The sequence below is a fragment of the Ornithodoros turicata genome, chromosome 3 (assembly GCF_037126465.1).
Source record: "Ornithodoros turicata isolate Travis chromosome 3, ASM3712646v1, whole genome shotgun sequence".
In the NCBI taxonomy this organism is placed as follows: domain Eukaryota; kingdom Metazoa; phylum Arthropoda; class Arachnida; order Ixodida; family Argasidae; genus Ornithodoros; species Ornithodoros turicata.
Window position 1 is genome coordinate 46,196,191 of NC_088203.1, and position 22,575 is coordinate 46,218,765.

Here is a 22,575-nt window from a genome sequence, read left to right on the forward strand (position 1 = left end):
CCGACGTCTCTTTTTTATGATTTCAGGTTTATCAGACGACCAAGGAGAACTCTCCTCGAAGACAGCCAACGCCCCCGAAAGTGTTCAATGGACCATTAGCAACAATACTCCTGCAACATCACCAACGCCGCTCCACGTGCACTGTTCCCCTCTCATTTCCCCCCTTTCTCTTGTATATGAGCCCTTGTCACCTATTTTCAAGTTTAGTCCTGTTGAAGGCAGCGCTGCTGTCGAAACGTCGACCCCTAACTGTAAATCTATTTGTAGTACCCCCTTAATTATTAAAAATAATAAAAGTAGCAAGTGTTTTTAATCTTCATACGGCCTCCCAAGTATCTTCATTACTTGTAGTCTATATATATATATATGTGTGTGTGTGTGTGTGTGTGTGTGTGTGTGTGTGTGTGTGTTTGTTTACAAGTCGGCGTGCCACAATCCCATCTGTGGACGGCCGTCTCTAGCTTGTTTGCTCCCATCGGCACAGCGTAGGGATGTCGCACGCTCTGTGTCTCTGCAAGACATAAATGTTCCAGGGTGTTAGCAACGCCTCTGGAGGCCGCAGTGCCAAGCTAGTAAGTACAGATGCTCATTTTTTTTATTTCTATACACACACACACACACACATATATATATATATATATATATATATATATATATATATATATTGTGACTTCGACTGTAATTCATCTAACGTCATTTATGTCATTCAGTGCGGCATGTGCCAAGCACAATACGTAGGTCAGACTAAAACATCATTTCGGATCAGGTTCAACAACCACCGATCTGACGTTACCAAAAAGCCAAACCTCCCGGTTTCTCGCCATTTCAAACAACCTGGTCATTCACTAAATAACGTGTCACTTTTTATTCTCCAGTCAAATTTTAGCTCAGATCGGTGCAGGGAACAACGCGAATCTTATCTCATTTACAAATTCCAATCAACCATTAACGAAGATCTGGGAGCACTTTCAACGGTAAGAAATTTGGCCGCCTAGATGAGCTACACTTTCCTCCTTTTCGTTTCCCTTCTGTTTTTCTTTCTTTCTTTCTTTTTGGTTTTTTTTTTCAGCAAAGTTTGAAGCAGCGCTCACCCTTCCCGGAATTTTCCCCAAAGCGGACAGTGACCTACGGCGAATGACATCACCACCCGGACTTGACCTTCTGGAATATTCCCGAATCTGACTCACTGACAAACGCCTGTGGCGTGCCCGTACCGATTATGACGTCATGTAGCAAACCTATTTAAGAAATGTGTAATCAGCTACGCATCTTTTGTCCTGACGAAGACAGTGCCACTGTCGAAACGTCGACCCCTTGCCCATTTTACTTTTTAACGTCTCCCCATGTAATAAACTAGTGTTTTTAACTTCCCTAAAACCTGTTTCCGCGTCTTTTTCTGAACTTCTATATATATATATATATATATATATATATATGTGTGGGGGGGGGGAAATATATATAAAGAGGGGGGAAAGCCATGAAAGAAATAAGTAAATAACACTAGACGAGAGAGAAACTGATGTTCTGAAGCTGTAACAAACATAGAAGGGACAGATACAAACAAAGCCTCAATTGCCTAAGAAATCCGGTGCCTAAGAAATTGCCTAAGAATGCCGGTAATCCAGAAGATGTGGGTTCGATCCCTACAGCTGGCTAACCTTTTCAGTGACTTTCATCCTTCATCAACACTAGACGTGTTTGAAATTCAAACTTCCAGATTAAGATGGCTTCTATGGCTGCACGTAGAGAAACAGATAATCATGGAACGATGCGACAGCACCAGAGGACACGTGCCGCGATCACGGCGAAACACGTGTCCTCTGGTGCTGTCGCATCGTTCCATGAGTATCATATATATATATATTCATGGAACGATGGAACGATGGAATGGACATGGACAAACAAATGGACAAACATGGAATGGAACGAACTCATGGAACGATGCGACAGCACCAGAGGACACGTGTTTCGCCGTGTTTGCGGCTCATCGGCCCTGGGTAGCTGCGCATCGTTCGGGATTGGCAAACCAGGGGTCACTCAGCGAGTGATATACACCTCTGAGGGTGACTGAGCACTCCTCAATGCCACAGTGCAAGCCAGTGAATTATAAAGAGGGGCGGAAAGCCATTAAAAGAATAAGTAAATGATGCTAAACGTTGCGCAACGTTGCGCTAAATCCCGAACGATGCGCTGCTACCCAGGGCCGATGAGCCGCAAACACGGCGAAACACGTGTCCTCTGGTGCTGTCGCATCGTTCAATGAGTATCTGTTTCTCTACGTGCAGCCATAGAAGCCATCTTAATCTGTAAGTTTGAATTTCAAACACGTTTAGCATCATTTACTTATTCTTTTAATGGCTTTCCCCCCTCTTTATAATTCACTGGCTCGCACTGTGGCATTGAGGAGTGCTCAGTCACCCTCCCAGGTGTATATCACTCGCTGAGTGACCCCTGGTATGCCAATCCCGAACGGTGCGCAGCTACCCAGGGCCGATGAGCCGCAAACACGGCGAAACGCGTGTCCTCTGGTGCTGTCGCATCGTTCAATGAGTATCTGTTTCTCTACGTGCAGCCATAGAAGCCATCTTAATCTGTAAGTTTGAATTTCAAACACGTTTAGCATCATTTACTTATTCTTTTAATGGCTTTCCCCCCCTCTTTATAATTCACTGGCTTGCACTGTGGCACTGAGGAGTGCTCAGTCACCCTCCCAGGTGTATATCACTCGCTGAGTGACCCTTGGTTTGCCAATCCCGAACGATGCGCAGCTACCCAGGGCCGATGAGCCGCAAACACGGCGAAACACGTGTCCTCTGGTGCTGTCGCATCGTTCAATGAGTATCTGTTTCTCTACGTGCAGCCATAGAAGCCATCTTAATCTGTAAGTTTGAATTTCAAACACGTTTAGCATCATTTACTTATTCTTTTAATGGCTTTCCCCCCTCTTTATAATTCACTGGCTTGCACTGTGGCATTGAGGAGTGCTCAGTCACCCTCCCAGGTGTATATCACTCGCTGAGTGACCCCTGGTTTGCCAATCCCGAACGATGCGCAGCTACCCTGGGCCGATGAGCCGCAAACACGGCGAAACACGTGTCCTCTGGTGCTGTCGCATCGTTCAATGAGTATCTGTTTCTCTACGTGCAGCCATAGAAGCCATCTTAATCTGTAAGTTTGAATTTCAAACACGTTTAGCATCATTCACTTATTCTTTTAATGGCTTTCCCCCCCTCTTTATAATTCACTGGCTTGCACTGTGGCATTGAGGAGTGCTCAGTCACCCTCCCAGGTGTATATCACTCGCTGAGTGACCCCTGGTTTGCCAATCCCGAACGATGCGCAGCTACCCAGGGCCGATGAGCCGCAAACACGGCGAAACACGTGTCCTCTGGTGCTGTCGCATCGTTCAATGAGTATCTGTTTCTCTACGTGCAGCCATAGAAGCCATCTTAATCTGTAAGTTTGAATTTCAAACACGTTTAGCATCATTTACTTATTCTTTTAATGGCTTTCCCCCCTCTTTATAATTCACTGGCTTGCACTGTGGCATTGAGGAGTGCTCAGTCACCCTCCCAGGTGTATATCACTCGCTGAGTGACCCCTGGTTTGCCAATCCCGAACGATGCGCAGCTACCCAGGGCCGATGAGCCGCAAACACGGCGAAACACGTGTCCTCTGGTGCTGTCGCATCGTTCAATGAGTATCTGTTTCTCTACGTGCAGCCATAGAAGCCATCTTAATCTGTAAGTTTGAATTTCAAACACTTTTAGCATCATTTACTTATTCTTTTAATGGCTTTCCCCCCTCTTTATAATTCACTGGCTCGCACTGTGGCATTGAGGAGTGCTCAGTCACCCTCCCAGGTGTATATCACTCGCTGAGTGACCCCTGGTATGCCAATCCCGAACGGTGCGCAGCTACCCAGGGCCGATGAGCCGCAAACACGGCGAAACACGTGTCCTCTGGTGCTGTTGCATCGTTCAATGAGTATCTGTTTCTCTACGTGCAGCCATAGAAGCCATCTTAATCTGTAAGTTTGAATTTGAAACACGTTTAGCATCATTTACTTATTCTTTTAATGGCTTTCCCCCCCCCTCTTTATAATTCACTGGCTTGCACTGTGGCACTGAGGAGTGCTCAGTCACCCTCCCAGGTGTATATCACTCGCTGAGTGACCCTTGGTTTGCCAATCCCGAACGATGCGCAGCTACCTAGGGCCGATGAGCCGCAAACACGGCGAAACACGTGTCCTCTGGTGCTGTCGCATCGTTCAATGAGTATCTGTTTCTCTACGTGCAGCCATAGAAGCCATCTTAATCTGTAAGTTTGAATTTCAAACACGTTTAGCATCATTTACTTATTCTTTTAATGGCTTTTCCCCCTCTTTATAATTCACTGGCTTGCACTGTGGCATTGAGGAGTGCTCAGTCACCCTCCCAGGTGTATATCACTCGCTGAGTGACCCCTGGTTTGCCAATCCCGAACGATGCGCAGCTACCCAGGGCCGATGAGCCGCAAACACGGCGAAACACGTGTCCTCTGGTGCTGTCGCATCGCTCAATGAGTATCTGTTTCTCTACGTGCAGCCATAGAAGCCATCTTAATCTGTAAGTTTGAATTTCAAACACGTTTAGCATCATTTACTTATTCTTCTAATGGCTTTCCCCCCTCTTTATAATTCACTGGCTTGCGCTGTGGCATTGAGGGGTGCTCAGTCACCCTCCCAGGTGTATATCACTCGCTGAGTGACCCCTGGTTTGCCAATCCCGAACGATGCGCAGCTACCCAGGGCTGATGAGCCGCAAACACGGCGAAACACGTGTCCTCTGGTGCTGTCGCATCGTTCAATGAGTATCTGTTTCTCTACGTGCAGCCATAGAAGCCATCTTAATCTGTAAGTTTGAATTTCAAACACGTTTAGCATCATTCACTTATTCTTTTAATGGCTTTCCCCCCTCTTTATAATTCACTGGCTTGCACTGTGGCATTGAGGAGTGCTCAGTCACCCTCCCAGGTGTATATCACTCGCTGAGTGACCCCTGGTTTGCCAATCCCGAACGATGCGCAGCTACCCAGGGCCGATGAGCCGCAAACACGGCGAAACACGTGTCCTCTGGTGCTGTCGCATCGTTCAATGAGTATCTGTTTCTCTACGTGCAGCCATAGAAGCCATCTTAATCTGTAAGTTTGAATTTCAAACACTTTTAGCATCATTTACTTATTCTTTTAATGGCTTTCCCCCCTCTTTATAATTCACTGGCTCGCACTGTGGCATTGAGGAGTGCTCAGTCACCCTCCCAGGTGTATATCACTCGCTGAGTGACCCCTGGTATGCCAATCCCGAACGGTGCGCAGCTACCCAGGGCCGATGAGCCGCAAACACGGCGAAACACGTGTCCTCTGGTGCTGTTGCATCGTTCAATGAGTATCTGTTTCTCTACGTGCAGCCATAGAAGCCATCTTAATCTGTAAGTTTGAATTTGAAACACGTTTAGCATCATTTACTTATTCTTTTAATGGCTTTCCCCCCCCCCTCTTTATAATTCACTGGCTTGCACTGTGGCACTGAGGAGTGCTCAGTCACCCTCCCAGGTGTATATCACTCGCTGAGTGACCCTTGGTTTGCCAATCCCGAACGATGCGCAGCTACCTAGGGCCGATGAGCCGCAAACACGGCGAAACACGTGTCCTCTGGTGCTGTCGCATCGTTCAATGAGTATCTGTTTCTCTACGTGCAGCCATAGAAGCCATCTTAATCTGTAAGTTTGAATTTCAAACACGTTTAGCATCATTTACTTATTCTTTTAATGGCTTTTCCCCCTCTTTATAATTCACTGGCTTGCACTGTGGCATTGAGGAGTGCTCAGTCACCCTCCCAGGTGTATATCACTCGCTGAGTGACCCCTGGTTTGCCAATCCCGAACGATGCGCAGCTACCCAGGGCCGATGAGCCGCAAACACGGCGAAACACGTGTCCTCTGGTGCTGTCGCATCGCTCAATGAGTATCTGTTTCTCTACGTGCAGCCATAGAAGCCATCTTAATCTGTAAGTTTGAATTTCAAACACGTTTAGCATCATTTACTTATTCTTCTAATGGCTTTCCCCCCTCTTTATAATTCACTGGCTTGCGCTGTGGCATTGAGGGGTGCTCAGTCACCCTCCCAGGTGTATATCACTCGCTGAGTGACCCCTGGTTTGCCAATCCCGAACGATGCGCAGCTACCCAGGGCTGATGAGCCGCAAACACGGCGAAACACGTGTCCTCTGGTGCTGTCGCATCGTTCAATGAGTATCTGTTTCTCTACGTGCAGCCATAGAAGCCATCTTAATCTGTAAGTTTGAATTTCAAACACGTTTAGCATCATTCACTTATTCTCTTAATGGCTTCCCCCCTCTTTATAATTCACTGGCTTGCACTGTGGCATTGAGGAGTGCTCTAGTCACCCTCCCAGGTGTATATCACTCGCTGAGTGACCCCTGGTATGCCAATCCCGAACGGTGCGCAGCTACCCAGGGCCGATGAGCCGCAAACACGGCGAAACACGTGTCCTCTGGTGCTGTCGCATCGTTCAATGAGTATCTGTTTCTCTACGTGCAGCCATAGAAGCCATCTTAATCTGTAAGTTTGAATTTCAAACACGTTTAGCATCATTTACTTATTCTTTTAATGGCTTTCCTCCCTCTTTATAATTCACTGGCTTGCACTGTGGCATTGAGGAGTGCTCAGTCACCCTCCCAGGTGTATATCACTCGCTGAGTGACCCTTGGTTTGCCAATCCCGAACGATGCGCAGCTACCCAGGGCCGATGAGCCGCAAACACGGCGAAACACGTGTCCTCTGGTGCTGTCGCATCGTTCAATGAGTATCTGTTTCTCTACGTGCAGCCATAGAAGCCATCTTAATCTGTAAGTTTGAATTTCAAACACGTTTAGCATCATTTACTTATTCTTTTAATGGCTTTCCCCCCTCTTTATAATTCACTGGCTTGCACTGTGGCATTGAGGAGTGCTCAGTCACCCTCCCAGGTGTATATCACTCGCTGAGTGACCCCTGGTTTGCCAATCCCGAACGATGCGCAGCTACCCAGGGCCGATGAGCCGCAAACACGGCGAAACACGTGTCCTCTGGTGCTGTCGCATCGTTCAATGAGTATCTGTTTCTCTACGTGCAGCCATAGAAGCCATCTTAATCTGTAAGTTTGAATTTCAAACACTTTTAGCATCATTTACTTATTCTTTTAATGGCTTTCCCCCCTCTTTATAATTCACTGGCTCGCACTGTGGCATTGAGGAGTGCTCAGTCACCCTCCCAGGTGTATATCACTCGCTGAGTGACCCCTGGTATGCCAATCCCGAACGGTGCGCAGCTACCCAGGGCCGATGAGCCGCAAACACGGCGAAACACGTGTCCTCTGGTGCTGTTGCATCGTTCAATGAGTATCTGTTTCTCTACGTGCAGCCATAGAAGCCATCTTAATCTGTAAGTTTGAATTTGAAACACGTTTAGCATCATTTACTTATTCTTTTAATGGCTTTCCCCCCCCTCTTTATAATTCACTGGCTTGCACTGTGGCACTGAGGAGTGCTCAGTCACCCTCCCAGGTGTATATCACTCGCTGAGTGACCCTTGGTTTGCCAATCCCGAACGATGCGCAGCTACCTAGGGCCGATGAGCCGCAAACACGGCGAAACACGTGTCCTCTGGTGCTGTCGCATCGTTCAATGAGTATCTGTTTCTCTACGTGCAGCCATAGAAGCCATCTTAATCTGTAAGTTTGAATTTCAAACACGTTTAGCATCATTTACTTATTCTTTTAATGGCTTTTCCCCCTCTTTATAATTCACTGGCTTGCACTGTGGCATTGAGGAGTGCTCAGTCACCCTCCCAGGTGTATATCACTCGCTGAGTGACCCCTGGTTTGCCAATCCCGAACGATGCGCAGCTACCCAGGGCCGATGAGCCGCAAACACGGCGAAACACGTGTCCTCTGGTGCTGTCGCATCGCTCAATGAGTATCTGTTTCTCTACGTGCAGCCATAGAAGCCATCTTAATCTGTAAGTTTGAATTTCAAACACGTTTAGCATCATTTACTTATTCTTCTAATGGCTTTCCCCCCTCTTTATAATTCACTGGCTTGCGCTGTGGCATTGAGGGGTGCTCAGTCACCCTCCCAGGTGTATATCACTCGCTGAGTGACCCCTGGTTTGCCAATCCCGAACGATGCGCAGCTACCCAGGGCTGATGAGCCGCAAACACGGCGAAACACGTGTCCTCTGGTGCTGTCGCATCGTTCAATGAGTATCTGTTTCTCTACGTGCAGCCATAGAAGCCATCTTAATCTGTAAGTTTGAATTTCAAACACGTTTAGCATCATTCACTTATTCTTTTAATGGCTTTCCCCCCTCTTTATAATTCACTGGCTTGCACTGTGGCATTGAGGAGTGCTCAGTCACCCTCCCAGGTGTATATCACTCGCTGAGTGACCCCTGGTTTGCCAATCCCGAACGATGCGCAGCTACCCAGGGCCGATGAGCCGCAAACACGGCGAAACACGTGTCCTCTGGTGCTGTCGCATCGTTCAATGAGTATCTGTTTCTCTACGTGCAGCCATAGAAGCCATCTTAATCTGTAAGTTTGAATTTCAAACACTTTTAGCATCATTTACTTATTCTTTTAATGGCTTTCCCCCCTCTTTATAATTCACTGGCTCGCACTGTGGCATTGAGGAGTGCTCAGTCACCCTCCCAGGTGTATATCACTCGCTGAGTGACCCCTGGTATGCCAATCCCGAACGGTGCGCAGCTACCCAGGGCCGATGAGCCGCAAACACGGCGAAACACGTGTCCTCTGGTGCTGTTGCATCGTTCAATGAGTATCTGTTTCTCTACGTGCAGCCATAGAAGCCATCTTAATCTGTAAGTTTGAATTTGAAACACGTTTAGCATCATTTACTTATTCTTTTAATGGCTTTCCCCCCCCCCCCTCTTTATAATTCACTGGCTTGCACTGTGGCACTGAGGAGTGCTCAGTCACCCTCCCAGGTGTATATCACTCGCTGAGTGACCCTTGGTTTGCCAATCCCGAACGATGCGCAGCTACCTAGGGCCGATGAGCCGCAAACACGGCGAAACACGTGTCCTCTGGTGCTGTCGCATCGTTCAATGAGTATCTGTTTCTCTACGTGCAGCCATAGAAGCCATCTTAATCTGTAAGTTTGAATTTCAAACACGTTTAGCATCATTTACTTATTCTTTTAATGGCTTTTCCCCCTCTTTATAATTCACTGGCTTGCACTGTGGCATTGAGGAGTGCTCAGTCACCCTCCCAGGTGTATATCACTCGCTGAGTGACCCCTGGTTTGCCAATCCCGAACGATGCGCAGCTACCCAGGGCCGATGAGCCGCAAACACGGCGAAACACGTGTCCTCTGGTGCTGTCGCATCGCTCAATGAGTATCTGTTTCTCTACGTGCAGCCATAGAAGCCATCTTAATCTGTAAGTTTGAATTTCAAACACGTTTAGCATCATTTACTTATTCTTCTAATGGCTTTCCCCCCTCTTTATAATTCACTGGCTTGCGCTGTGGCATTGAGGGGTGCTCAGTCACCCTCCCAGGTGTATATCACTCGCTGAGTGACCCCTGGTTTGCCAATCCCGAACGATGCGCAGCTACCCAGGGCTGATGAGCCGCAAACACGGCGAAACACGTGTCCTCTGGTGCTGTCGCATCGTTCAATGAGTATCTGTTTCTCTACGTGCAGCCATAGAAGCCATCTTAATCTGTAAGTTTGAATTTCAAACACGTTTAGCATCATTCACTTATTCTCTTAATGGCTTCCCCCCTCTTTATAATTCACTGGCTTGCACTGTGGCATTGAGGAGTGCTCTAGTCACCCTCCCAGGTGTATATCACTCGCTGAGTGACCCCTGGTATGCCAATCCCGAACGGTGCGCAGCTACCCAGGGCCGATGAGCCGCAAACACGGCGAAACACGTGTCCTCTGGTGCTGTCGCATCGTTCAATGAGTATCTGTTTCTCTACGTGCAGCCATAGAAGCCATCTTAATCTGTAAGTTTGAATTTCAAACACGTTTAGCATCATTTACTTATTCTTTTAATGGCTTTCCTCCCTCTTTATAATTCACTGGCTTGCACTGTGGCATTGAGGAGTGCTCAGTCACCCTCCCAGGTGTATATCACTCGCTGAGTGACCCTTGGTTTGCCAATCCCGAACGATGCGCAGCTACCCAGGGCCGATGAGCCGCAAACACGGCGAAACACGTGTCCTCTGGTGCTGTCGCATCGTTCAATGAGTATCTGTTTCTCTACGTGCAGCCATAGAAGCCATCTTAATCTGTAAGTTTGAATTTCAAACACGTTTAGCATCATTTACTTATTCTTTTAATGGCTTTTCCCCCTCTTTATAATTCACTGGCTTGCACTGTGGCATTGAGGAGTGCTCAGTCACCCTCCCAGGTGTATATCACTCGCTGAGTGACCCCTGGTTTGCCAATCCCGAACGATGCGCAGCTACCCAGGGCCGATGAGCCGCAAACACGGCGAAACACGTGTCCTCTGGTGCTGTCGCATCGCTCAATGAGTATCTGTTTCTCTACGTGCAGCCATAGAAGCCATCTTAATCTGTAAGTTTGAATTTCAAACACGTTTAGCATCATTTACTTATTCTTCTAATGGCTTTCCCCCCTCTTTATAATTCACTGGCTTGCGCTGTGGCATTGAGGGGTGCTCAGTCACCCTCCCAGGTGTATATCACTCGCTGAGTGACCCCTGGTTTGCCAATCCCGAACGATGCGCAGCTACCCAGGGCTGATGAGCCGCAAACACGGCGAAACACGTGTCCTCTGGTGCTGTCGCATCGTTCAATGAGTATCTGTTTCTCTACGTGCAGCCATAGAAGCCATCTTAATCTGTAAGTTTGAATTTCAAACACGTTTAGCATCATTCACTTATTCTTTTAATGGCTTTCCCCCCTCTTTATAATTCACTGGCTTGCACTGTGGCATTGAGGAGTGCTCAGTCACCCTCCCAGGTGTATATCACTCGCTGAGTGACCCCTGGTTTGCCAATCCCGAACGATGCGCAGCTACCCAGGGCCGATGAGCCGCAAACACGGCGAAACACGTGTCCTCTGGTGCTGTCGCATCGTTCAATGAGTATCTGTTTCTCTACGTGCAGCCATAGAAGCCATCTTAATCTGTAAGTTTGAATTTCAAACACTTTTAGCATCATTTACTTATTCTTTTAATGGCTTTCCCCCCTCTTTATAATTCACTGGCTCGCACTGTGGCATTGAGGAGTGCTCAGTCACCCTCCCAGGTGTATATCACTCGCTGAGTGACCCCTGGTATGCCAATCCCGAACGGTGCGCAGCTACCCAGGGCCGATGAGCCGCAAACACGGCGAAACACGTGTCCTCTGGTGCTGTTGCATCGTTCAATGAGTATCTGTTTCTCTACGTGCAGCCATAGAAGCCATCTTAATCTGTAAGTTTGAATTTGAAACACGTTTAGCATCATTTACTTATTCTTTTAATGGCTTTCCCCCCCCCCCTCTTTATAATTCACTGGCTTGCACTGTGGCACTGAGGAGTGCTCAGTCACCCTCCCAGGTGTATATCACTCGCTGAGTGACCCTTGGTTTGCCAATCCCGAACGATGCGCAGCTACCTAGGGCCGATGAGCCGCAAACACGGCGAAACACGTGTCCTCTGGTGCTGTCGCATCGTTCAATGAGTATCTGTTTCTCTACGTGCAGCCATAGAAGCCATCTTAATCTGTAAGTTTGAATTTCAAACACGTTTAGCATCATTTACTTATTCTTTTAATGGCTTTTCCCCCTCTTTATAATTCACTGGCTTGCACTGTGGCATTGAGGAGTGCTCAGTCACCCTCCCAGGTGTATATCACTCGCTGAGTGACCCCTGGTTTGCCAATCCCGAACGATGCGCAGCTACCCAGGGCCGATGAGCCGCAAACACGGCGAAACACGTGTCCTCTGGTGCTGTCGCATCGCTCAATGAGTATCTGTTTCTCTACGTGCAGCCATAGAAGCCATCTTAATCTGTAAGTTTGAATTTCAAACACGTTTAGCATCATTTACTTATTCTTCTAATGGCTTTCCCCCCTCTTTATAATTCACTGGCTTGCGCTGTGGCATTGAGGGGTGCTCAGTCACCCTCCCAGGTGTATATCACTCGCTGAGTGACCCCTGGTTTGCCAATCCCGAACGATGCGCAGCTACCCAGGGCTGATGAGCCGCAAACACGGCGAAACACGTGTCCTCTGGTGCTGTCGCATCGTTCAATGAGTATCTGTTTCTCTACGTGCAGCCATAGAAGCCATCTTAATCTGTAAGTTTGAATTTCAAACACGTTTAGCATCATTCACTTATTCTCTTAATGGCTTCCCCCCTCTTTATAATTCACTGGCTTGCACTGTGGCATTGAGGAGTGCTCTAGTCACCCTCCCAGGTGTATATCACTCGCTGAGTGACCCCTGGTATGCCAATCCCGAACGGTGCGCAGCTACCCAGGGCCGATGAGCCGCAAACACGGCGAAACACGTGTCCTCTGGTGCTGTCGCATCGTTCAATGAGTATCTGTTTCTCTACGTGCAGCCATAGAAGCCATCTTAATCTGTAAGTTTGAATTTCAAACACGTTTAGCATCATTTACTTATTCTTTTAATGGCTTTCCTCCCTCTTTATAATTCACTGGCTTGCACTGTGGCATTGAGGAGTGCTCAGTCACCCTCCCAGGTGTATATCACTCGCTGAGTGACCCTTGGTTTGCCAATCCCGAACGATGCGCAGCTACCCAGGGCCGATGAGCCGCAAACACGGCGAAACACGTGTCCTCTGGTGCTGTCGCATCGTTCAATGAGTATCTGTTTCTCTACGTGCAGCCATAGAAGCCATCTTAATCTGTAAGTTTGAATTTCAAACACGTTTAGCATCATTTACTTATTATTTTAATGGCTTTCCCCCCTCTTTATAATTCACTGGCTTGCACTGTGGCATTGAGGAGTGCTCAGTCACCCTCCCAGGTGTATATCACTCGCTGAGTGACCCCTGGTTTGCCAATCCCGAACGATGCGCAGCTACCCAGGGCCGATGAGACGCAAACACGGCGAAACACGTGTCCTCTGGTGCTGTCGCATCGTTCAATGAGTATCTGTTTCTCTACGTGCACCCATAGAAGCCATCTTAATCTGTAAGTTTGAATTTCAAACACGTTTAGCATCATTTACTTATTCTTTTAATGGCTTTCCCCCCTCTTCATAATGCACTGGCTTGCACTGTGGCATTGAGGAGTGCTCAGTCACCCTCCCAGGTGTATATCACTCGCTGAGTGACCCCTGGTTTGCCAATCCCGAACGATGCGCAGCTACCCTGGGCCGATGAGCCGCAAACACGGCGAAACACGTGTCCTCTGGTGCTGTCGCATCGTTCAATGAGTATCTGTTTCTCTACGTGCAGCCATAGAAGCCATCTTAATCTGTAAGTTTGAATTTCAAACACGTTTAGCATCATTCACTTATTCTTTTAATGGCTTTCCCCCCCTCTTTATAATTCACTGGCTTGCACTGTGGCATTGAGGAGTGCTCAGTCACCCTCCCAGGTGTATATCACTCGCTGAGTGACCCCTGGTTTGCCAATCCCGAACGATGCGCAGCTACCCAGGGCCGATGAGCCGCAAACACGGCGAAACACGTGTCCTCTGGTGCTGTCGCATCGTTCAATGAGTATCTGTTTCTCTACGTGCAGCCATAGAAGCCATCTTAATCTGTAAGTTTGAATTTCAAACACGTTTAGCATCATTTACTTATTCTTTTAATGGCTTTTTCCCCTCTTTATAATTCACTGGCTTGCACTGTGGCATTGAGGAGTGCTCAGTCACCCTCCCAGGTGTATATCACTCGCTGAGTGACCCCTGGTTTGCCAATCCCGAACGATGCGCAGCTACCCAGGGCCGATGAGCCGCAAACACGGCGAAACACGTGTCCTCTGGTGCTGTCGCATCGTTCAATGAGTATCTGTTTCTCTACGTGCAGCCATAGAAGCCATCTTAATCTGTAAGTTTGAATTTCAAACGCGTTTAGCATCATTTACTTATTCTTTTAATGGCTTTCCCCCCTCTTTATAATTCACTGGCTTGCACTGTGGCATTGAGGAGTGCTCAGTCACCCTCCCAGGTGTATATCACTCGCTGAGTGACCCCTGGTTTGCCAATCCCGAACGATGCGCAGCTACCCAGGGCCGATGAGCCGCAAACACGGCGAAACACGTGTCCTCTGGTGCTGTCGCATCGTTCAATGAGTATCTGTTTCTCTACGTGCAGCCATAGAAGCCATCTTAATCTGTAAGTTTGAATTTCAAACACGTTTAGCATCATTCACTTATTCTTTTAATGGCTTTTCCCCCCTCTTTATAATTCACTGGCTTGCACTGTGGCATTGAGGAGTGCTCAGTCACCCTCCCAGGTGTATATCACTCGCTGAGTGACCCCTGGTTTGCCAATCCCGAACGATGCGCAGCTACCCAGGGCCGATGAGCCGCAAACACGGCGAAACACGTGTCCTCTGGTGCTGTCGCATCGTTCAGTGAGTATCTGTTTCTCTACGTGCAGCCATAGAAGCCATCTTAATCTGTAAGTTTGAATTTCAAACACGTTTAGCATCATTCACTTATTCTTTTAATGGCTTTCCCCCCTCTTTATACTTCACTGGCTTGCACTGTGGCATTGAGGAGTGCTCAGTCACCCTCCCAGGTGTATATCACTCGCTGAGTGACCCCTGGTTTGCCAATCCCGAACGATGCGCAGCTACCCAGGGCCGATGAGCCGCAAACACGGCGAAACACGTGTCCTCTGGTGCTGTCGCATCGTTCAATGAGTATCTGTTTCTCTACGTGCAGCCATAGAAGCCATCTTATTCTGTAAGTTTGAATTTCAAACACGTTTAGCATCATTTACTTATTCTTTTAATGGCTTTCCCCCCTCTTTATATATATATGTATATATATATATATATATATATATAGAAGCTGCAAACAACAGACGCGGAAACAGATTTAGGGAAGTTACAAACACTAGTTTATTACCTAGGGAGAGGTTAAAAAGTAAAGCGGTGACCAAAGGCGAATGACATCACCACCCGGACTTCACCTTCTGGAACATTCCCGAATCTGACTCACTGACAAACGCTTGTGGCGTGCTCGTACCAATTATGACATCACATACAGGATAAGTAGCGTAACCACCTACGCACTTTTATCCTGACGAAGACAGTGCTACTGTCGAAACGTCGACCCCTCGTCCCTTTTACATTTTAACGTCTCCCTACACAATGAACTTAAAATCTGTTTTCGCGTCTTTTTCTTTTTTTTGCTACTTCTGTAAAACTCCGTGGTCGTTTGGTAATCTTCTTACCTCAAACTATATATATTTGTATCTAAGGGCTGCCATATGATTTATTAATGACGCCCGCATAAGCGGATTACGAGCGCTCATCAGTATACAACACAACACTATGAAACTTACATTATATATGTTTATTGCATATATGTGTGCCCTTTGTTGCAGAACTGTGTCCTAAAAAGAGATTTTGTGCAGAATACGCACGCATATGCAGATATTTTGTGCACATATGCCGGCAACAGAGTTAGCAGTCACTTGTGCAGCAAAATAACGCAAAATTTTCTTACAGCGTATCATACAAATTCCTAAAAGACAGATACATTTGTTTGAAATAAACAATGATGAGGGGCAGCATCCACTGCAAACAAAATTATTCAGTGCCGCATATATTATACTAAACACAATTGCCCGTATTCACCAGTCCCACTTAGCCAGTGGTTTAGTGACGTCTGGTTTAAGTTGATCACGTGAGTACTTCGTCCGCCAATCACGAACAACCACTCCGGTGGTCTAACCCGTCTGCAGTGAGGCCCATGGCGACCTCCATGGAGTTTGTATGCGCAGCGCATAGGCCTAATCTACGGTTCGCCGGAAAATTTTCGGAGAAATTCAGGTAAGTTTTGATTTGTAAAGCTACTAGAAGTGTTTGTAAGGCGGACGTTCTCACACTGGAATCAATATTTGCCCTGAATGCCTCGTTTCGTTCGCCGTTCACACGGGTTAAACCTGGCGGTCTAGCGACAGTCTAATTCTCGTGTATTTACATAGGACAGGCTTAGACTAGGGGTGGAGGTAGTTTAAAGCCGGTCTAGCGCGGAGCAGGTGTGAATGAGCCTTTCGATAAACAACCGAAAAAATAGTTTTTGCTAGATCATGTTGCCTATTTTTCAAGTCGAAATTGCACAAACTAAGCAAAAAGAACGGTGTAAGGAACTCGTGAGCGAAGTGAAGCGATACCAGGAATACGCCCGCCGCCGACAAAAAAGGTAATGATCAATATGGTGTCTAATTTTGAAATCCGCTCCAAAAATTTAAAACCAAGAACGTCAAAGTTAGTGATGTCAACATTGGCAGCTAGACACAAGTCACTTTCCGATCCAAAGCTAACAAATGGTGCATGGTTGTACGGCGCCGGCGCTGCACACAGCTGTTACCTCCAGCGACCAAAACGACGCTGATTATCCGTGGTACTTTTAATAGAGCTCGTAAGTGCCTCTGTTATACCTCACTACACTATATTGTATGTATTCGTGTTGGTTTTGTAGCGCCTCATACTGTGATGTTGCTGGGTTTGACGTATGGGGCTGGCGCATAATGCTTCGGTTATTGTGAATGACAAAACGTGTGATTTCGCAAGTTTGATGCTTCTGCTGAACTACACGGAGGCCACAAAAGGGGGGTTCTATGGGGCAGTTAACTCTCCATGTGCTTTTCAGCTACACAGGAGGATGGCACATGTAGCCCGCCTTGGAGGTGTTAATAGAGTGATGTTCCAAAATAATAGTATTTTGAGAGTACCTGGCGGTATATGTTGGATGTCCCTGTGCATGACCATGGAACAATATTTCAGGTCTGACTCTGGAAAAGGCACCGTATGGAGAAAGCTCTAGATCCCCTTGAAGGCTTGATTCGCTTGTCAAGAATGCCAAATCGCTATGAGCATGTCCCTTGCCACAATTTTATACAGGTAAGATCTGCTTATGCTTATAAGGTTCAATGCAGGGTGCTGCTGTATATGTCGACTGCGAGTAATTTTGACAAAAACGCATGCCATTAGGATATCAGACTTGGTTATTCGATAAAGGTACAGGAGCGAATTTCCGCATCGATATACAAGGATATATTTCCAGCTGTGTTTTGTGCCGACAAATTTGTATGCACAAATTAGAGGCTCCGCAGGAGCATATAAACACAACAGCAGGGTGCAAAGCAGCCTCTGATGTAGTCAGGATGTCGATATACCCCTGTCAGCAGCGTGCAAAATTATGTCTCCTAAAACTTGCCGTTTTAGGACATTATCCACAGAGAAGTGAAGGTCTCAAAATTGTATAAGGAAGCATATGAACTACATGTGTAGCTAAAATGTGTGCTCTACTGTTTCCAGCACACCACACCAGAAGGGGAGTGCAAATATGCCAACAACCAACATTTTCTCGACTATGATGCACTGTGACGTTGGAAAATATTCAAGGTGACAACTACTTGCTTTTATGCTTATTTCTCATTTGCTAACAGTAGATGTGGTTTTATAGACTGCCTCAGCAAGAGACAAAACACAAGAAACCTGTTAAAGGAAGCTACAGATTTTATCAGAGCAACATTCTTCTGGGATGTGATTACTGCCAATACATACCTGTGACCGTGATTCACACTGTGTTCTCACAGCTGTGCCTGTACCTCGTGCTTTTGAATAGTTTCATTGCATTAAATCAATAAAGCTTGTTATGCATTTCCACGTTAGTGTAGTTGTGAAGGGCACAATGGGATCCAATGGCACGTGCAATGGGGAAAATAAATATTTCCTACATTGTGCTTGGAGACACAGCTCTATTGCACGTGACATGTTATATCGCAGCAGAGTGGAATTCTATTGGGCGGCTTAGAATGAAGAGCAGCAGTACTGTTGACATTCTTATTGGCACGAGAAGTACCAACACTGAGAAGTGGAAATTACTGCTGTACATTTGGGCGTGGAGTGCGACCTGAGGTAGGAAAAGCAATTTCTTACACTTAGGTAACACATAGGGGATCATGAAAAGGAGGAACTGTTAAGGACGGACATGTAGTGTGCAAATGTACTGGTGAAAAGGGAATCACGCAACACAGTTACCAGTACTGCGAAATATGTGCACATCAGAGGTGACGGTTGTTATTGTCATGCTGTTTTTCCACCTCGTAATGCAGTGTACAAGTAATTTGATAGGTCTGACACGCAACAATGCTGAAGACTGACACATGTATTGTCTATGCTAAATCATAAGTATTATTATGATGAGAACACTGAACACTCAAACACAGAAAGAAATTGTGCGGTCACAGGAGGGCTGTCAATACTGTAAAAGCAGGATGTCTGACATCAACATGGGTACTAGTCTGTGGTGCAAATGCAGCCGTCAATTTCCACACTGAACACCCAAACACAGAAAGAAACTGTGCGGTCACAGGAGGGCTGTCATTACTGTAAAAGCAGGATGTCGGACATCAACATGGGTACTAGTCTGTGGTGCAAATGCAGCCGTCAATTTCCACACTGAACACTCAAACACAGAAAGAAACTGTGCGGTCACAGGAGGGATGTCATTACTGTAAAAGCAGGATGTCGGACATCAACATGGGTACTAGTCTGTGGTGCAAATGCAGCCGTCAATTTCCACACTGAACACTCAAACACAGAAAGAAATTGTGCGGTCACAGGAGGGCTGTCAATACTGTAAAAGCAGGATGTCTGACATCAACATGGGTACTAGTCTGTGGTGCAAATGCAGCCGTCAATTTCCACACTGAACACCCAAACACAGAAAGAAACTGTGCGGTCACAGGAGGGCTGTCATTACTGTAAAAGCAGGATGTCGGACATCAACATGGGTACTAGTCTGTGGTGCAAATGCAGCCGTCAATTTCCACACTGAACACTCAAACACAGAAAGAAACTGTGCGGTCACAGGAGGGATGTCATTACTGTAAAAGCAGGATGTCGGACATCAACATGGGTACTAGTCTGTGGTGCAAATGCAGCCGTCTACAACAATGTCCTCTACAACAGCAGTGTCGTCAGTAATGTACAAAACGAAAGCACTCTACGGGTATATGTATATACAATGTTGAATGGACATATATAAAAATGTGTGCATGCATGCTGCGATTAGAGGAAAAATAAAACGCTAGTTGTAGATGCAGAATACATTGTTTGTGATCATGACTGTTTGCCGTTGTCAAGTGAAGTAAAATGTTTGAACACAGAAAGAAACTGCAGTCGCATGTGAGCTGTCGAGAGTGTAAGAGGCACACATAAAAACTATACTGTCACATTACAATGTCGAGGAATATACATGTTGAGGAATATATGTATGATATGAATACAGATAGGTACATGGGGATAGTAGATACATGGTCATTAATAATTAAAATATATTTCAATGACACTAGAACGGAATGTCCTTCCACTTCCAATGGGAGGAACTTCATATTCTTCTGTGTCTGACGTGTCTGCCGCTGGAGGGTGGACGTCAGCATCATCATCAGAGGCACTGTCGTCTCCCGTGCTTGAGGCATCGTCGGCTTCCTCACCTGAAAAAGTTTGCCTTTTAGTGGAAGGTTCCTGGACTGCATGTTTAGTGTGACCCACGTTCATATGTCTTTCCAATGTTATGAAGGACACATGCAGCAACGATGACGGCCTTTGTTGTCTGTAGGCTCGTCTCAAGCTTTCTGATGAGGCAGCGGAATTTATTTTTCAGCTGACCAATCACACGCTCAATGAGTTGCCTTGTGCGACGGTGAGCATTGTTATACCGCTCTTCAGCTTCTGTGCGTGGTATGAGCAGTGGGGTCAGGAGGTGCTCACTCGTAGCGTAGCCGTTGTCCCCGAGGAGAACTCCATCTATTGCCTGTTTGCAGTGAAGGAGTTTTGTTCACAGCTTATTGAAATAGCTCACTACAACAGCAGTCGAGTGACTTACACCAGAGGAAAATATTCTGTGGAGCTCTGACTCTTCCCATATTCTTGAGTCATGTGCACTGCCCCGCCACCGAGCAACGACATTTGTGATGTATTCGTCGGCATCACACACCAGCTGGAAGTGAGAGACAAACCCAGTTACACAAAGAACATATGGTTCATGCGTATTGACATCAGCTTCTGGAACCTGTCAACCAAAGTGGAGAGAAGTTTTACATGTGTGCAGTTTTGCCACCACCGTGCCCTGGCCTAGTATAAGTACGTATTAATTTTTAGGGAGATTGAGTATAGTGACATGTCAGACATGCACCTCTAGAGAACTGAACTGTACTGTACTGTACTGAACTGAAATACTGCTTGTTTTCCTGAGCACATAACCGTGTTGCTATAGCCATGCCGGTTCAGCACAACACTTGCATCTTTGCACGCTGCTACTCCGCAGAATAACATACCTGCACATTTAAGGAGTGATATCCTTTCCTGATGATATACATCTGTGCAGTCGATCCGCCAGGGCTCTTAATCCGCACATGGGTGCCATCTATAACACCCAAGGTCAATGGGAAGCTAAATATTCTCTGGAATTTGTGCTTTGCCCCTTCTTGCTCGGCTGGGGACAGCGGAAATTTTATGAAAGTGGACCGCCTGCTGGCTAGGGCTTCGGCAACTCTTCTGACGATCCGTGACTGCGTGGGCTGACTGAACCTGTGCATGTCGGAGGCGTCGTCCTGATAGCAGCCCTTTGCGAAGAGTCGCAACGCGCTAAGCACTTGCAGCTCCGGTGCGATCGCACAGTTGAGTTCGCTCGCCGGCAGGTCAGGCCGCACAGTGTCGATAATGAACCGTACGGTGTCCTTCAAGAAACGGTATCGGCGCTTGAAACCTGTACCGCTCCATGTTGTGAAAGGATCTAGACGATCTCTGATAGTTCTCGTCCATGAGTTCCTTTCAAAATCATCTAGCTGTTCGAGTTCGTTAACTTCCCGCAGCTCCATCATAATGTCGCGATATTTGGCGTCGTAGCAGACGACAACGGTGCGCGTCGCGTGAGCGCAACTTTAAACTTTGGGTAACGAAATCCGCCTATTTTCGTCGAAATACATATATTTTTCTACTTTCACCAGATGTATCTTTAGTATGTTGTTTTTACGTTGATAATGTGCCATGCTAGACGACCGTTGCATAGCAGACGACACCTGAGCGCGAAATGGCAACGAAGCGAGTAAGGTCAGAAAACTGGGAGTTTGCCGACAAGCTTTATGTAGCAGAGCTTGTGTTGGAGTATGTTCGCATTGTCGAGGACAAGTCTGCAAACATACACACACTGAGAAAGAAAAACGATGCGTGGCAGGCCATAACCGAACGCTTCAATGCCATGACCGCGTTTGGCCCGCGATCAGAAGATGCCATCAAGGGACAGTGGAAGCGCCTCAAATTGGCCGCAAAACAAAAAGTTCGAATATATCAGAAGGAGCACTGCGGCACTGGCGGGGGCCCTGAATTTGAGCTGTCCGCAATAGACAAAACCCATTTGGGAGGCTCTACCGCAAGAATTTCACAAAGACACCAACGAATACGACGACGATGCAACTGCGGCAGAATCTGAACCGTCAGATAATGCACAAGGACAGCGTCCCTTCACAAAATAATATTTTCTTTTTCTTTTTGTTTCCTGCAGACGAGCCTCTGACGTGGCAGGAGAAACCCAGGAAGGTCCCAGGTTTGTAAACAGTTTGTCATCACAGGAGGCGGTACCTACACTGTAATGGAAAGAGAAAGACTAACATGCTCGTTCTGTTCAGCAGTCCCGTCCTGTGTCCATCCGGTAGCATCACAGCAGCCCAACCAACGACACCAGTGGTCACTGAAGTGGCCAACAATACCACTACACCTTCACAAACTGCAACACAGGGACACAGGTAAGCACCTTGCAGCAATGTCAAGTGGTGCTGTCAAGTTCTTGGTCACTCAGTTTCATATATGTTGTTAGCTCCCTGCCTTATGCTCCATGCCTAGGCTAAGCTCCATACCTAGGGCCTGAGGTGCACACACATAATCACAGCTGCCTTGAATGATATTGTGCCAGTTCCTGCAAGCTACTACAGTAACAAAGGCCTCACAGATGATGTCATAGCTTTGAACAAAATAACATGAACATATAAACTTAACGTCACATTGAATACCATGCGCACCTTGCATATGGGCTATGTGCTATAGCAGTGCAAAGCTGTATATTGCCATGTGCATGTAGCCAACCACCTTTGTCACACTTACACAGCCATAAAAAAGAGCCACACTCAGCAAAGGCTTGTGCATGTCTGTTGTGATGCCCTAGCAAAAGATGTTCCTCGAAAGTTATTTACCTAACACGCTGACTTAAGTAAGAATGACTGCATTAAGTGTTATTGCCACTTCTCCATTTGTCTTTGACAAAGATATTCAGCGTGTTCTTCGTCTT

At 46.8% G+C, this 22,575-nt stretch overlaps 1 protein-coding gene across 1 annotated transcript; it reads right to left on the reverse strand.

Annotated features, from left to right (window-relative positions):
* Positions 1–19,553: 19,553 nt before the first annotated feature.
* Positions 19,554–21,115, reverse strand: LOC135389420 (putative nuclease HARBI1). The gene is made up of 4 exons (XM_064619470.1): positions 20,570–21,115; positions 20,119–20,232; positions 19,785–20,046; positions 19,554–19,726 (listed from the first exon to the last, which is right to left on the reverse strand). The coding sequence occupies exons 1-4, from the start codon at positions 21,113–21,115 to the stop codon at positions 19,554–19,556; spliced, it is 1,095 nt and encodes a 364-aa protein (XP_064475540.1).
* Between the last annotated feature and the right edge of the window lie 1,460 nt (positions 21,116–22,575).

Excerpts from the sequence above, each read along its gene's own strand:
- LOC135389420 (XM_064619470.1), bottom strand. The coding sequence starts at position 21,115 with ATGATGGAGCTGCGGGAAGTTAACGAACTCGAACAGCTAGATGATTTT. Across the intron at positions 20,233-20,569 it reads ATCACTCCTTAAATGTGCAG|CTGGTGTGTGATGCCGACGA; the intron begins GTATGTTATTCT and ends TCTCACTTCCAG. Across the intron at positions 20,047-20,118 it reads ACAGAATATTTTCCTCTGGT|GCAATAGATGGAGTTCTCCT; the intron begins GTAAGTCACTCG and ends CACTGCAAACAG.